The 16,081-nt window shown below is 48.3% G+C and overlaps 3 protein-coding genes across 7 annotated transcripts; 1 reads left to right on the forward strand and 2 right to left on the reverse strand.

The window, feature by feature from the left end:
* Positions 1-117: 117 nt before the first annotated feature.
* prokr1a (prokineticin receptor 1a) lies at positions 118-1,331 on the reverse strand. The gene is made up of 2 exons (XM_078793098.1): positions 931-1,331; positions 118-872 (listed from the first exon to the last, which is right to left on the reverse strand). Exons 1-2 carry the CDS (start codon positions 1,329-1,331, stop codon positions 176-178), a joined length of 1,098 nt encoding a protein of 365 aa, XP_078649224.1. The 3' UTR covers positions 118-175.
* A 2,333-nt stretch (positions 1,332-3,664) lies between these two features.
* snrpb2 (small nuclear ribonucleoprotein polypeptide B2) lies at positions 3,665-6,091 on the reverse strand. Its single transcript, XM_058076217.2, has 7 exons — positions 5,952-6,091; positions 5,298-5,362; positions 4,573-4,745; positions 4,359-4,493; positions 4,250-4,285; positions 4,079-4,167; positions 3,665-3,967 (listed from the first exon to the last, which is right to left on the reverse strand). Exons 2-7 carry the CDS (start codon positions 5,359-5,361, stop codon positions 3,808-3,810), a joined length of 657 nt encoding a protein of 218 aa, XP_057932200.1. The 5' UTR covers position 5,362; positions 5,952-6,091; the 3' UTR covers positions 3,665-3,807.
* Positions 6,092-6,291: 200 nt separating this feature from the next.
* kif16ba (kinesin family member 16Ba) lies at positions 6,292-15,387 on the forward strand. 5 transcript variants are annotated; one of them, XR_013628160.1, is made up of 28 exons: positions 6,292-6,647; positions 7,175-7,244; positions 7,320-7,433; positions 7,531-7,647; positions 7,832-7,929; positions 8,009-8,118; positions 8,210-8,352; positions 8,440-8,608; positions 8,706-8,837; positions 8,908-9,083; positions 9,151-9,216; positions 9,296-9,355; positions 9,426-9,545; positions 9,628-9,679; positions 9,833-9,970; positions 10,048-10,130; positions 10,224-10,312; positions 10,470-10,502; positions 10,663-10,716; positions 10,775-11,860; positions 11,922-11,999; positions 12,063-12,153; positions 12,237-12,266; positions 12,332-12,379; positions 14,525-14,618; positions 14,718-14,807; positions 14,881-14,964; positions 15,046-15,108. XR_013628160.1 is itself a non-coding variant. In XM_058076195.2 (28 exons), the coding sequence occupies exons 1-28, from the start codon at positions 6,601-6,603 to the stop codon at positions 15,205-15,207; spliced, it is 3,666 nt and encodes a 1,221-aa protein (XP_057932178.2). In that variant the 5' UTR covers positions 6,292-6,600; the 3' UTR covers positions 15,208-15,387. The 5 variants fall into 5 exon arrangements, 3 of the variants coding, with proteins under 3 accessions (XP_057932178.2, XP_057932159.2, XP_057932168.2); XM_058076195.2 differs by having other exon boundaries at positions 14,525-14,650; positions 15,046-15,387; XR_013628159.1 differs by having other exon boundaries at positions 14,525-14,807.
* Positions 15,388-16,081: the final 694 nt, after the last annotated feature.

The raw sequence follows: 16,081 nt of genomic DNA on the forward strand, positions 1-16,081 counted from the left end.
CATGAATTGACCATCGTCAATCGTTATGATCATCGAGGACCACCGTAGTGTAGACCACATGAGCGGCGTGCGGCGAGTCCAAAGACCTGAATATTTCTGAAGGTCTATTCTCAGCTGATAAAAGTCCAGGACCCCGTCAAGAACTCGGACCTAGCTAAGATCAATACCCGGAGTCCTACCTGGACCGAGCTCCTTCCACATCCTCGGTGACCCTCAAGGACGAGGTGCGTGCCTCGGCCCCCCCGTCTGTGGACTTTCGGGCCACGAAAGAGACCACCGGGAAGCGGGTGGGTCTCTTGGGACGTTGAGCGCGGCGTCTGACGCTGACGAAGCAGAGCGTGTTGATGACGCCGTTGCTCATAGCGACGCACTCGACGATATAGAACGCCACCAGTGAGTTCCTGTCCCTGGAGATGAGGGTGGGGTAGAAGTCACGCAGCAGGGCGAAGCTGTAGTACGGCGTCCAGCACAGCACGTAGGCTACCAGAACCAGAATCAGAACCACTACCGTTCTGCGCCGCTTCCGGAGACGTTTCCGAATCTGTTCCGTCTGGAAGCCCGGAACGTCCTTGAACCACAACTCGGCGGAGATGCGGACATAGCAGACGGCCATGACGCTCACGGGGGCCAGGAACTCCACCACAAAGACCAGCAGGAAGTAGGATCGATACAAGAACTGCTGGTCCACAGGCCAGATTTGTGCGCAGAACGTCTTTGAGGCCCCGCCCCCTACGTGAGGGTACGAGGTCTCTGATGCCATGATCGCCGACGGGATGGAGATCATTACCGGAACCGCCCAGACGGCCACGATGACGCAATATGCGGTCTGGTGCTTCATGCGAGGCTTCAGAGGATGAACGATGACCAAGTACCTGCACAAGTTGTTATTGTTTACACACAAACAGGAAGTTGTTGACGTAATAGCCGTACCTGTCCACGGCGATGGCCAGCAAGGCGTTGGTGGACACGTAGAGCGAGAGCGTTCGCAGGTAGTTAACGGCGGCGCACATGAGGAGGCCGTGGTCCCAGGACAGCTGCTTGAGGACGTAGTAGTCCAACAGCAGGGGGCAGCACACGGCCGCCACCAACACGTCAGACACGGCCAAGTTGGCAATGAGCAGGTTGGTCAAGTTCCGGAGCTTCCTGTACCGCGCCAGGTTGGCGATGAAGGCGCAGTTGCCCGCGCCGCACACCGCCATGATGCACACCAGGACCGCCGCAATGACCACGCTGGCCACCAGGAAGGCGGGGCTCTGCGTAGTGTCTGGGATTTCATCCAGGGGGACCTCGTAGTCCACGTCTTCAAAGTCGTCGACGGAAGAGTCGTTCATTTTAACTGCCACACAAAACGACACATCAGAGTTTGTAAAGTCATGTTTGCGAACGCTGTGATTGGCTGGCCACCAGTCCAGGGTGTACCCCGCCTCTCCCCCCAAGACAGCTGGGATAGGCTCCAGCACCCCCGTGACCCTAGTGAGGATTTCCGCCATAGAAAGTGGATGGATGGACAAACAAAACAAATAAAATTGTAATTTTTTTATCATTTTGGGGGAAAATATTCAATTGATACAAGAATAAAGCAAAATATTATGAAAATAAAGTAATAATTATTTGTAATATTATGAAGAAATTAATGCTATTTTAGTAGCCAAGAGTTGGAATATTAAAGAAAATAAACTTTTAAAAGTAGTAATATGTGGGACAAAAAACAAATAAAATTTTAATTTTTTATAATATTCAAATGATACAGGAATAAAGCAAAATATTATGAAAATAAAGTAATAATTATTTGTAATATTATGAATAAATTAATGCTATTTTAGTAGCCAAGAGTTGGAATATTAAAGAAAATAAACTTTTAAAAGTAGTAACATGTGGGACAAAAAAACAAATAAAATTTTAATTTTTTAGAATTTTTGGGGAAAATATTCAAATGATACAAGAATAAAGCAAAATATTACGAAAATAAAATAATAATTATTTGTAATATTATGAAGAAATTAATGCTATTTTAGTAGCCAAGAGTTGGAATATTAAAGAAAATAAACTTTTAAAAGTAGTAATATGTGGGACAAAAAAAAAAATAAAATTTTTTATAATTTTTGGGGAAAATATTCAAATGATACAGGAATAAAGCAAAAATTTATGAAAATAAAGTAATAATTATTTGTAATATTATGAAGAAATTAATGCTATTTTAGTAGCCAATAATTGGAATATTAAAGAAAATAAACTTTTAAAAAAACTTTTAGTAATATGTGGGACAAAAAAACAAATAAAAAAAAAATTAGATTGTGTAAATATTTTTATGTGCCCTGTGATTGGCTGGCCACCAGCCCAGGGTGTACCCCGCCTCTCGCCCCAAGACAGCTGGGATAGGCTCCAGCACCCCCGCGACCCTTGTGAGGATAAGCGGTAGAAAAGGAATGAATGAATGTTTGCGAACAAGCTAACCGAACAAAACAAGCACATGTTAGCGCATGCTACGTTCTTCTGCACCCTGTGTGTATGCGACTGGCCCCGCCTTCGAGACCGTATGAGTGACAAAACCGCTCACTCCGTTCTTGCCGTTGTTCACTCAACATGGACACACAATGAGAGGACAACCAAGGACAACTTACTATCCAAACAGTCAAGCTCCGCCCCTGAAGCCACTACACTGTGATTGACACCAAGACTACCAATCAGCGTCACGACCGTGATGGACAGGAAGACGGGCAGCAGCAACACACGCTCACATGTGAGGGTTGCGAGTTCATTGTCACGTTTTTGTTGATGAAGTCGCTTGGCGGCGGTTTGCTTGTTTCCACGCAGCCGACACTTTTAGACGTCACCTGTGGAATGTCACATGTTGGCTGTGACGTCATCTTTACTACACTACCGGTCTGTGTCTGCTCACTGGACGCAACATTAGCTGGTTCGAATACTCGGACCACCTTAGCTTAGCTTCGTGAGAGGGTCAAAATATTAGGAACTGTAGACAATAATAAATGCATTGTCCAATTAATATTTCTCTGCAAAAATTGTTACCTTTCTAACGTTCGTGTCGGATCTCATGAGCTTGTGTACCTAATAAAGTGTCCATTAAACGTGTCACTTGTGGACGAAATAGAAACAAAATCGGTTTTCAAGTAGTTTCAAAGTACACGGCTATAACACAAGTAGAAATATAATAAAAATGTGAAACAACGTACCTGTAATTAATTAAATCACAGCAGAACGGGGTTCAAATTGGTCTCGTGTAGAAAGAACACAAAGATGACAAATTGTGCGATGCTGCTTCACTCTGTTGCAAACATTAGCATCACCTGGTGCCTCAAAGGTGTTTAAAAAGCTTAATATTCATTTTATATATTATAAAATACCTAATATTGTCTTCGTCTCACGCTACTCCGCTCCGTGAGCCTTCAAGACAACACAGGACCCAGCACGAGCACGCACGAGGGAGAGGGTGACATGAACGCGCACACGTGCACGTCACGTTGCATGGTGCTAATGAAATGATCGGAAATGCATTGTTCGTCAATAGAGGACATCATTTATCCTTTTGTTAGTCAATAAACACTTAGTTTTTCATGCTAATCCTTAACATTAAACTATGAGAGCATGACCTGTCAGTGAGTATGAGACAATAAAGTTTTTTGAAAAAAAAAACTTTATTTACAGAAGAAAAGGTTAAAAACCTAGACAATGATTCTGTTCATGACGAATGGCAAACAAGCCCCAAAAAAAACCCAAAAAAAAAAAAAACCTACAAAAACAATTCCAAAAAGGTTTGAGAGTCTCTTAGCCTTCCAAGATGGCAGCCTACTTCTTGGCAAATGTGATCTTCATGGCGCACGTGGCCGTGATCCTGAACCCCTGCAGGGCGTCTTTCGCCACGCCCGCCTGCATGTCGCCTTCAAACTCCACAAACGCGATGTCGTGCTTCCCGGGAACCAGACGCACTTCTCTGAAGCCTGGAAACCTGACACACACACACACACACACACACACACACACACACACACACACACACACACACATATATTTATATATAAAATACTACAAAACTGTAATACCCACACACTATACTCACTGGTTGAAAAGCATGGACAGCATCATTTCATTGGTCTCCTCGGGCAGGTTGCTTAGGAACAGGATGTAGTTTGGCGGATTGTCAGGCACCTGCGGCGTCACCAGTGATTAGTTACCTTGAATGCCCTTTGACCCCGTGCTGTGTGGAAGCTAAGCTATCGCGTCAACGTACCTGCATGGGTGGCATGTGCATGGGAACTACTGGCACCTGAAGACAACATAATAAACGTTAGCATCACGACAGGAAGCGAGCGACGCCAGGACACCGGGAAGTCGCTCACCATTGCTGTTTTCTTGGCTAGGTTAGCCGCCGGCTCCTGAGGCTTTTTCTTCTTTTCCTTTTTCTTATCTCTGTCGCCGTGGGCGCCTTTCACCTTGGTGATGACCTCCGAGTCAGTCTTGGCGTACTGTATCCTCTGCAACGACAGGAAAATGTCAGGAAAATGACGGCGGGTAGGCTGGCCGTGTGGTGTGGTGTGGAGTGGAGCTCGGTACCATGGGCTTGTTGTAGAAGGGGAAGCCTTGCAGCTGCCTCAGGGCGTTGGTGGCGGCGGCAAGCTCCTTGAAGACCACAAAGGCTTGACCCCTCATCTTCATTGTCTTCATGGCCACGATCTCTACGATCTGGCCGAATTGTGAGAAGAGCGCGTAGAGCGAACGCTTCAACTCTGCGGGAGAACGTGTCATCAGTAAGCCAAGCCTTCTCATATTTTAAAAATGGTTGCCAATCATCCCCAATCGTTATGTAAAACATAAGTCTTTCTCTTTTGTTCTAATGAGAGAAAAACAGCTAGCATGCGGGAGCTAACAATGCACATAATAGGACTCACATACTTTGACAATAAATCCAGAATATTTACTGTTAAATTTATCTGAATGACCTGTATATAAACAAAGCTGCAGCAGATAACACGAAGAACTTATTTTTCTGGTGTAGTGACCCACCGCCTCATGCCACTATCTATAGTAACTATAAAAACAATGTGATAGGACACCAATTTGTGTTCGAAATAGGAAACAACAAGCCCACATTCCATGTTTTGTTTACACACGGCTAGATAGACTCTTCGGACAGTTAGCAGTCTGATCCATCTGGTCTGGGATGTCATTTTCGGTTTATTTTGGGTTTCTATCCCTGCAGGGTTTGTTAGCGCTAACAAATCTTTGTTTGTTGCATAAGGATTGTGGATGATGGGCAAAAAACTGGAGAAAATGCTCACCTTCTTTCTTGACTTTGTCATTGATGTTGTTGATGTAGATGGTGTGGTTTGGCCTGATGTCCATGCTACATTTTCACACATTACAAACATGTCACATTAGGAGAATATGTCATCCGTACATCTATTCAGGACTGTTAATAGCAGGCTGGAATGGAGGTTAGCATGAACGTGGTGTAATTGTATGTACTCCGTGTACAAAAAACACATTCTAATGAAAAAAAATAACGAATTTTAATGGATAGTTTATGTTTTATGGATCACCGATGAACTTACTTCCGGTACCATTTGATCACAGCAATACAGACATGCTAACATAAATGCGGATACCGTATATTAACGCTACCATTCATTATATCTCTTAATAAACTCGCACATTGGAAACATCATGGGGAATCTACGTTGAACATCACACCAGCTAATATTCATCGCATTCTCTCAAAAAACATTATTATTCTGTTCGCATTGTGCTTCATTCAAACTGGTAGCCTAGCCAGCTTCCAAGCTAACAGCTACTATTTTCATTACTTGAGTAGCAAAGTACAGGGTTTGAATTAGGCGCGCTGTTTTGATATGTGTTGATTTATTTTAAGGACTATAATGTGTGAAGCTGAATAAATATGTATAAAAGGAAAAACACCAAGTACAAAAACTCACCTCTTCTCTACTCACACGCCGTCAAACAGGAAGTACTGTGCTGGCGCCGACAGCACTTTCTGAGAGTTCTTTTTTTTTACCGCCACCTGCAGGCCAGGAGATGAAGTACAAGTAACGAATGTGATAGTTTTAAACAGATTTTTTTATGTCAATCACAAAATTTGAGCGATGCCGCACATCCAAATAATTCTAAAAGAAACAACACATAATTATGTTTTTTTTTAAATGTTTTTTTATATAATTTCATTGTTAGGGTAAATACCGCAAGTGACAATTATGGCCACTAAGGGCGCTACCACACAGTGACGCTTTATTGCTCACTAGCTGGTCATTGATTCGAAGAAGAAGAAGTTTTTACCTGTTTATATTATAGGGTCTTGTTAGCCAATGAAAACAAGCTAAGCAGCTAATTGTGTCCTCCAGCCGCTGGACCTCAGTCGGTTCCTGCCGCGCACCAAGATAACATCTGGTTGCGGTGGCGGTCCAACTCGCTTTGTCTCTGCTTCGTGGAATTTGTGTCCTGCCAGAGGTTTTAGCTTTGGGACTTTTGACCCTCATCATGCTAAGCTAGTTCGCATGTAAGCTAGCCGCTGCTTTCTCATCTTCTTGCCTCCCAAGCTAACTGGACGGGACCATCTCGGGATGTGCAATGGCATCGGTTCGGGTAGCTGTCCGGGTCAGACCCATGGACAGACGGTGAGCTTTTTAAAATATGTATTTTAACAGCAATGTTGGGATACTAACAGCTTTAACAACATGAACACTGATGGTTTTAGAATGGATACACACCAGAATATGTTTCATTTGGTTTGTTCCTACCACGAAACGTGGGTCTTGGTGTTTTTTTAAAGTGTTATCAAAGTATCTGGTGAATATTTAACAGTAAGACTGATTAGCAATAACCTACATGTCAGCTGTACTGTACTAAACTACAGTAGGGTGAACTTTAGCACATTTTCTATCAGTGGGGGTGCAAACTTGAGTGGATAACTGTGGAACATTGCAGTGTTGTTGATAAAGAGATACACTCCACTAACCATGCCAAAACACTTTGGGTTGACTAGTGAGGACTGCAGTGGAATTCATATTTTATAAATAAGTAATAGATTGAAATATTGACTGATTTTGCTTAGCACAGCTTTGACGGCACTTAGTTTGACGTATGCTTAGTTTGGTTGGGCAATAAAGGCTGGAAAATGTTCCTGAAGTTATACTTCTTCCAGGGAGAAGGACTTGATGGCCAAGTGCATCATCAAGATGGACGGTACCAAAACCACCATCACCAACCTGAAGGTACTTCCTGAACTACTTCCCCTCAGAGATGTTAATTCAACTAGAAAACTGAGTGTTTGGCATTTCTTTGAAAAGATCCCTGAAGGCATCACAGGGGAGTCCACGAGGGATCGAACAAAGACCTTCACGTATGACTTTTCGTACGACTCGGCCGACTGTAAGAGCTCGACCTTCGTCTCTCAGGATAAGGTAAACAGCGGTGACCTTCTACAAACATGTTTGCGGTTGTGAAACATGAGCGACATTTTAAAGTGTTGTAACGCTTTTTTTTTTACTTGTGTTTCAGGTCTTTCGAGATTTGGGCTCTGACGTGCTGAAAGCAGCGTTTGAGGGCTACAACGCTTGTGTTTTCGCCTATGGTCAGACAGGATCTGGGAAATCTTACACCATGATGGGAAATCCAGTAATGCCACCAATGCGTTTCTCTGCATGTGTGTGTGTGTGTGTGTGTGTGTGTGTGTGGATGCTCACCTCATGTGATATGCCTTCATGTCACATGGTGGTTTCATGTTGGTCCAACTTTATCTGAAGAAATGAAACATCTTTTAAAGTCTTTGGAAGCGACGTTGGCATGTTTTGTCCTGCAGGGAGACGCGGGTTTGATCCCCAGGATCTGCGAGGGGTTGTTTGGCCGCATCGCAGAAGCCACACGATGGGACGAAGCTTCTTTCCGTACAGAAGTCAGGTGATCACCGCTCTTGGCTGCTTGGCCGCGCAAGTCAGTGCTAGCATTTTGGCAGGCTAACCTTGTCTTTTTCTCACAGCTACCTGGAGATCTACAACGAGCGTGTGAGGGATCTGCTGAGGAGGAAGTCCACTCAGATGTATAACCTGAGAGTGAGGGAGCACCCCAAAGATGGGCCTTATGTAGAAGGTCAGGTGACACCCACTTTGCGGCAGATTCAGCGCACTGCAGCACGCGTGCTTACTAGAACTTTATGGTTGTTTCCACCCTCTGACCTCAGATCTGTCCAAACACCTGGTCCAGAACTACAGCGACGTAGAGGAGCTGATGGAGGCAGGAAACATCAACCGCACCACCGCCAGCACGGGCATGAATGACGTCAGCAGCCGATCGCACGCCATCTTCACCATAAACTTCACGCAGGTCACAACTTCTCATCTTCTCATAGCATCACATGACTGCCTTCTTTTCTTCTTCTTCTCAATGTGTCAACATCATCACTCCTTGTAGGCCAAGTTTGATGCAGAGATGCCCAGTGAAACGGTCAGCAAGATCCACCTGGTGGACCTGGCTGGAAGTGAGCGGGCAGACTCCACCGGCGCCACTGGCGTCAGGCTGAAAGAAGGCGGGAACATCAATAAGTCTCTGGTCACACTGGGAAACGTCATCTCTGCTCTGGGTCAGAAACACAAAGTCAAGCTCTTGGGCTGATTTACAGTCAAGTACCCCGAAATGAAGGTGCTGACTGAAGGTACCTGTTTTCTGTTTGGGGTCAGCTGACCTGACGCAGGACGGCGTCAACACCAACCAGAAGAAGAAGTCTGTCTTTGTCCCCTACAGAGACTCCGTGCTGACATGGCTGCTGAAGGACAGCCTGGGCGGCAACTCCAAGACCATCATGATCGCCAGTGAGACGCCTTTTTTTTTTTTTTTAAAGTAAGTCCTCATTCAAAACCGTAACCCGCTTCTACTTCACAGCCATCTCCCCCGCCGATGTCAACTACGGCGAGACGCTGAGTACGCTGCGCTACGCCAACCGGGCCAAGAACATCATCAACAAGCCCACCATCAACGAGGACGCCAACGTCAGGCTGATCAGAGAACTGCGCGCGGAAATCGCACGGCTGAAAGCTCTGCTGATTGAAGGCAGCCAGGTAACCACGTCGGGGCACTTGTTGCTATGACAACGAGCAGTGTAGTGATGCTGTGCTTGTTGTTCAGATCGCTCTGCTGGATTCTCCCACTGCTCTCAGCGTGGAGGAGAAGCTGCACCAGAACGAAGCCCGAGTGAGTGGGACCATAATTGGTGGGACCACATTTGGTGTTCCCACACACCCTCAACTTCAGTGTGTGTGTGTGTGTGTAGGTTCTTGAGCTGACCAAAGAATGGACCAACAAGTGGAACGAGACGCAGAACATCCTGAAGGTCGTTTTTTGTTTTTTTTTCTCCAACTTTCTCTCCGTGACAATCTGGACGATTTTGTGCGCGTCCGCAGGAGGAGACGCTGGCGTTGAGGAAGGAAGGCATCGGCGTGGTTCTGGATTCTGAGCTGCCTCACCTCATCGGCATTGACGACGATCTCCTCAGCACCGGGATCATCCTCTACCACCTCAAAGTAAAAACCCACTTCACCAACGTGCAGCCTGTCCCCATGTGTTTTTATTTATATTTTGTCGTGTGGACATGTCTTCTGTCAGGAGGGACGCACATTTGTGGGCAGAGAGGACGCGTCCACGGAGCAGGACATCAGTGAGTCAACTAATCCACTATAACTGCAAGTGTTCGAATCCGAACTGTAAGCCCCGTTTTAGCCAATCAGAAGCCTGAAGAAAGACCAGCCTTAAAAATAGAGCTTTAGTTCTGCTGCTGTGGAGATGTCCCAATGTGATCTGTCCTCCACAGTTCTGCACGGTCTAGACCTGGAGAGCGAGCACTGCATGTTTGAGAACCAGAACGGTACCGTGACGCTGGTACCACTCAGTGGAGCTCAGTGTTGTATCAATGGGGTCCAGGTGATGACTCCCACTCAGCTCAACCAAGGTGAGGATCATCAGTATCCTGGCTAGGTAAGTCCTGGTCCTGGTTTTGCTTTATATACAGTATGTGGTCTTGCGCAGGTGCTGTGATCCTGCTGGGCAGAACCAACATGTTCCGTTTCAATCACCCCAAAGAGGCGGCCAAACTCCGAGAGAAGCGCAAGGTGAGAGTCCGCTTGACCGAGTCTCCACGCCTCAGATTTGGTCCAAACGTATTCCCCCCCCCCCCACCCCATCCCCCATCCTTGTCCTCTCAGAGCGGCCTGTTGTCCTCCTTCAGTCTGTCCATGAGTGACCTGTCCCAGTCCTGTGAGAACCTCTCCACTGTCATGCTCTACAACCCGGGGTGAGTTCACGGTTCATCACGACATCACGGCTTTCAAGTCTAAGCCTCACTGAGTAGTGATGTCATCACAACCGGTTGCCAAGGCAACACAGGCCCTGTTGACATGCGATGATGTGCTGCTCTTTAACTCTGTCCCCCTCCTCCGCCCCGCCCGCAGTCTCTACACTGACAAGGGCCCCGTCTTTCTCAGGTAGACTGTCCACTTCCTGTCTGCGTCCATGCTGACTTCCTTTCAGCCCCCATTGGCTTGTTGTTGTTGTCGTTGTTGCATTCCATCTGTTCGACGTCCTTTTGTTGTTGTTGTCGTCGTTAGCTTGCTAGCTTGCTGACGTTCCCATGTGTGTCCGCAGGCTGGAGTTTGAGCGACAGCAGCGTGAGGAGCTGGACAAGTTGGAGGTGAAAAGGTGAGATGTCGTCTGACTGTTACCGTGGCAACTGATGCAACTCCTCATACCCCCGCAGGAGGCTGATCAAGGAGATGGAGGCCAAGCAGCAGAGCGAGAAGGCGGAGCTAGAGCGCCTCCAGCAGGAGGTGGAGAGCCAGCGCAAGGAATCTGAGGAAGTGCATCAGAGGATCCTTCGCCAGGAGGAGAGCCTTCGCCGCCGCAGTCAGGACATGGAGATCCTCCTTCGCCACCTCCAGGAGGAGAAGCAACGCTTTGAGGAGGACAGACGCTCCCACCTCCAGGGGGTGCAGGAGGGAGCAGAGGAGAAGCAGGACGAAGAGCAGAAGGAGATCTACCGAGAGCTGGAGGAGCTGAAGAGGGAGCGTGAGGAACAGCATGCACGTCTGGAGACTGAGAGGAGGCGCTTGGAGGAGCAGGAGAAGGAGCAGATGAGCCTAGTTGGGAAGCTGCAGGCGCAGCTGAGGGATGAAGAGGAGGCCGCGGTCTCCCTGCAGAGCCAGGAGGAAGTAGGCCGCCTGGAGGAGGAGCAACGATCGCTCGCCGACATCAGAGAGGCGCTCCTGCGAGCTCGAGAGGTGGGAGGAGCCAGTGAGGAGGCGAGGAACGCTTGCGCTCTTTACACAGACTTCAAAGGAACTCAGCTGGAGGAGCTCGGACACATGGAGGAGGCGCTTCAGCAGCAGAAGGAACGTCTGGAGAAGGAGGTCACCTCTTTGCTCCCACTGGCTCACAACCTGGAGAAGGAGCAACGTCTGCACTGCAAGGAGCGCCAGCTGAGGAGCCTGGCCCAGAACCTTCTCCCGGCGCTGGCACAGGAGAAACAGCAAGCAGAGGAGGTCCTCGTGCATCCCCTTGGCCCACAGGAACTTCTGTACCAGGTGGAGAAGGAGCTTCAGGAGAAGGAGGAGAAGCTAGAGGTCCACCGGGCCTGCGCTCAACACCTGCTGCACCTCCAGGAGACCTTTCAGTTCACAGCCGATGTGGCCCGTCAAGAAGAAAAGGTGAGGCTCAAGGAGAAGGAGATCCTGGAGTCCAAAGAGAAGCAGCAGGTGGAAGCCATGGAGGAAGCGGTGGGCCGGCTGAAGAGGAGACACTTGGCCCTCAGACGCTGTGCCTCCATGGAGGAGAAAGGCGTACACAGGTGAGCACCAGCACACGTCCGCTTTATGAAACATCTGATGACGACCACGTTTGCTTGACAGGGAGGAACAGGAGATCGAAAAAGGAGAGAAGAGCCGAGGAACTCACCTGCACACACTCCTTCCTCTGTCAGATGATCGGTATGAACATCAGAACCGAACCACACAGCTCTGGCCGTTCTTCTCACGTTGTCTTTGCAACAGCATCAACGCTTACATCGAGGAGGAGGTGCAGAGGAGGCTACGCAACATGAACCTCCGGAATGGACTTTCGCTCTCCTGCCAGCCGCTCCAGGTGGGTCCACAGAGTCTGTGCAGGTTATGGTTCCAGAACCTCCAAAAGGTCCAGTCGCTCACGTTGCTTCTGTGTCCCTGCAGGAGGTCCAAGCAAGCACGTCGACACAGGAGGTAAGAACTCCGGACTTTGTGAAATTAGAATCAGGTTCTCATCACGTGGACCGTTCTTCTTTTAGGAAGACAAGCTGCCAAATAAGAATCACGGACTGAAGGTCAAATACGAGGTAGGTCTTCATCACGTACCTGTCACAACGTTATCTGTCAATCATCGTCAATCAGTTTTCAAGGTCCAATCTGGCGCCATCTTGGTTCTGTGGATGTTGATCTCAAACTGTTCACTTTAATTGAAATCAAATCTTCCAATCCGGAATGAAAACGGATTAACGGGGACCAGAACTTTGTCAGAACATCCAAACTAATTTGCATGCGCCAATCTCCACTGGGTCCGGTTGAGGTTCTGTCGGATGCATGGACGGCACTGGTGGATGATGATGTCATCACTCCTCTTGCACACAGACGGACGCAAGCGTCCACCAGAACCCTCAGGTAGAACCAGGGACCCGGGAAGAAGAGCCTGCAGCCACGCTTGAGTCACGGGCGAAGAAAGAAGCGTGTACCAGATCCGGTCCGGATCACATGGATGAAAACCGAAACATGACGGTGAAGGTGGCTAAGACGCGGGTCCGGTCACTGCCATGTGACCCGGCTTCTCCCGAAGACCTGGGAACCTCTGGATCAGAGGAACCCTGTGACGGTGAAACGGCCCTCTTAGAACCTGAGAAGAAGTCCGGTTTGGGCTACTTTGCAGGGAAGTTGTCCGAGGTCTACAGAACCGCTGGTCTGGGTCTGCAAGTGACCCGTGACATCATTCACGGCGTTGGCGTGCAAGATGTGAAGGACCTGTTCTCTCACTATGTGACCCGAATGTCCAAAGAACTCCCCCTGATCTATCTCACGGAGCCCACAACGGGACCTGTACCAGAACCTCCTGAGGTCCACATGGGCCATAAAGTTACTTTGTTGAATGCGACAAAAAATGGCGTGGACTGGTCCAATCTGGCCAAAGGTTCTGTGTCTTGCGTGAAGAACTTCGGTCCTCATGTGTTCTCTCAAAGTCTGGTTCTGATGCCGCCAGCTTTGGACCGCCTGCAGGCATCTCCGGGACTCAAGATGCTGGAGACGTTGGACGCTCTGGCGCCAAGTTCACGGGTCGGCCTGCTGCGGAGCGTCTTCTGGCTGAGAACGGCCAGCGCCGAGAAGCCACGCCCTCAAGCGGCGTGTCTGCTGGTGTCGGAAAAAGCGTTAACCGTGGTCTCAAGCGGTGCTGGTTCTGAAGACACCCTAACGGTTTGCCAGCGTTTGGGTCTCAGTCAGATCCACAAGGTCCAGATCAGTCTGGCGGGACAACATGTGAGCTTGCTGGGCGGTTCCAGTGACGTTCTCTTGGTGGTGTTCACCCACAGCAAGGAACTCACACAGGAGTTCTGCAGGGCCGTACTCAATGCCGAGAAGTCCTCGGAGTTGGTCAAAGGTCCCCCTTTGTTGGACGGTGACCTCATGGTTCTGTCCCTGGATTGGACCGCCAGAGTTCCTGACATTGTTCTGGACCATCTCGTCATCACCTCCAGATTCAAGCGGGTTCTGGCGGACCTGCTCTACGTAGTCCACGGCAACATGTCCGGTTCTGACAAGCCCTCGCTGGCCGCCATCCAACCCCTGCTCTACACCAGCACCAGAACGTCCTGCACAGACCCAGACGCCATCTTGCAGTTCTTCCTCACCGATACCCACGTGGTTATGCTCCAGGAGGACGCTGTTCTCCGCCCGGCAACACCTGGCTCCGTTCTGCTTCCCGTGCAACCGCATTTCCGGATCCGGGACTTGCGACGCCGTAAGGACATCAGCTGCGTGCTCCTGAAGCGGAGACGGGAGTGTCTGCTGGTCCAGATAGTCTTCAAGAACCCAATAAATGCGTCGACTCATCAGAGCCGTTCTTGGAAGCTGACTTTTGGTTGCGTACCGGAAGTTGCTCTCCTAGTTCAGCACCTGTGCGTCTGAAAGACCAAACCTTGGACCACAATCTGGTTCTGATCTGCTTTTAAAAGATGATGTAAAACGTCAAATCAGAATCATCAGTAAGAATAAATACTTTAGAAGATGCTGCACGTCACTTTTGCTTCACTTTCCTACTAAGGACATTTTTCATGCCGTTTCCATGGTGACGGGGACCGCTGCTTTAGGTCTAGTCCTGGTACCAAAAGATGGTAGCTATTTTGGTACCCTTCGCCACACAAAAAGTTCCGATTTTTTTGGTGTTTCTGTTGTGTTTCCACACCGTCCACATTTGTCCCGTCTTGTTTCCTGGCAAGCAACGACCGCCGTGCGGTCCCGTCAGCGGCGCCTCTGATGGCCTGCCCGAGTGGATCCGCATCAACATCCCTCGCTACGTCCTTCGAGGTCAAGGCAAGGATGAGCACTTTGAGTTTGAGGTCAAGGTCTGTGGGTCTTCACACTACACTAATACGATGTCTCAGAGGTCAAAGGTGAACCGTGTTTCCACAGATGAGCGTGCGGGAAGACACGTGGACCGTGTTCAGACGCTACAGTCGCTTCCGAGAAATGCACCAAAGTCTGAGATGTAAATATCCTCAGGTGAGATCTCCCGTTTGTTTTTCCACGGCTCTGCGGGATATAATTTGATTATTATGGGATGCTTTCATTCCAGTTGGCGGCTTTGGAATTTCCTCCCAAGAAATTATTCGGAAACAAAGATGAAAGAATGGTTGCTGAACGGAGGAACCACCTGGAGGTATGATGTCATGGATCACATGACCCTTCATTGGCAAATATATAAATATATACAATATTCATGTGTGTGTGTGTGCGGCAGCGTTACCTGAGGAGTTTATTCCGTGTCATGCTGACATCGTCGGGTTCGCCGCTCTGCGCCGAGGCCGATGGAAGTTTCCACCTCTCCAAACATTCTGTGTGCGAGTTGTCCCCCTTCTTCAAGAAAGGCGTGTTTGAATGCAGCCGCCACGGAACCAGCTGACCCGAGGCAGAATCCACCAATGAGAAGTTAGCGCTGCTGTGAGCTCGGCCGGATCGCCTCGTTGTTGGCCTTGAAGACGAAAAAGGCATGCACGCATGCATGCTAGCTCCTTTGCTTGGAAAAGACTTTTAAATGTTAGCTTTTTTTTATATTCATGCAAAGTAAAGTCAACTTCCTCATTCTTGTCTTTGTTTTTTTTCTTTTTAACTGAAGCAGCCACACCTTGACATGAGCATGAGAAAGCTATGATTTTTGTAGTACACCGCAGTCACCACTAGAGAGCACACTTCATTTTTGTCTGTCTGGAACCATTCATTCATTTTTCTACCGCTTTTCTTCACAAGGGTCGCTGGAGCCTATCCCAGCTGTCTTTGGGCGAGAGGCGGGGTACACCCTGGACTGGTGGCCAGCCAATCACAGGACACATATAGACAAACAACCATTCACACTCACATTCATACCTATGGACATTTGGAGTCGCTAATTAACCTAGCATGTTTTTTTTTTTATGTGGGAGGAAACCGGAGTAGCATCATTGTGGCATCGTTGTTTAGACATTTTGTCTAAAAATGCACTCCCTTGTCTGTTTTCTTTTTTCTTCTTTTCTATCCCCTCCTGCTCCGGTCTGACCACTCCAAATTTGCAAAACATCATTCATTAATTAATTTACTACTTATCCTCACAAGGGTTGTGGGGGTGCTGGAGACTATCCCAGCTGTCTTGGGGCGAGAGGCCGGGTACACCCTGGACTGGTGGCCAGCCAATCACAGGGCACATATAGACAAACAACCATTCACAATCACATTCATACCTATGGACAATTTGGAGTCGCTAATTAACCTAGCATGTTTTTGGAATGTGGGAGGAAACCGGA

The sequence above is a fragment of the Doryrhamphus excisus genome, linkage group LG9 (assembly GCF_037039965.1).
Source record: "Doryrhamphus excisus strain RoL-2023G ecotype Guam linkage group LG9, RoL_Dexc_Guam_v1.1, whole genome shotgun sequence".
NCBI lineage: Eukaryota > Metazoa > Chordata > Actinopteri > Syngnathiformes > Syngnathidae > Doryrhamphus > Doryrhamphus excisus.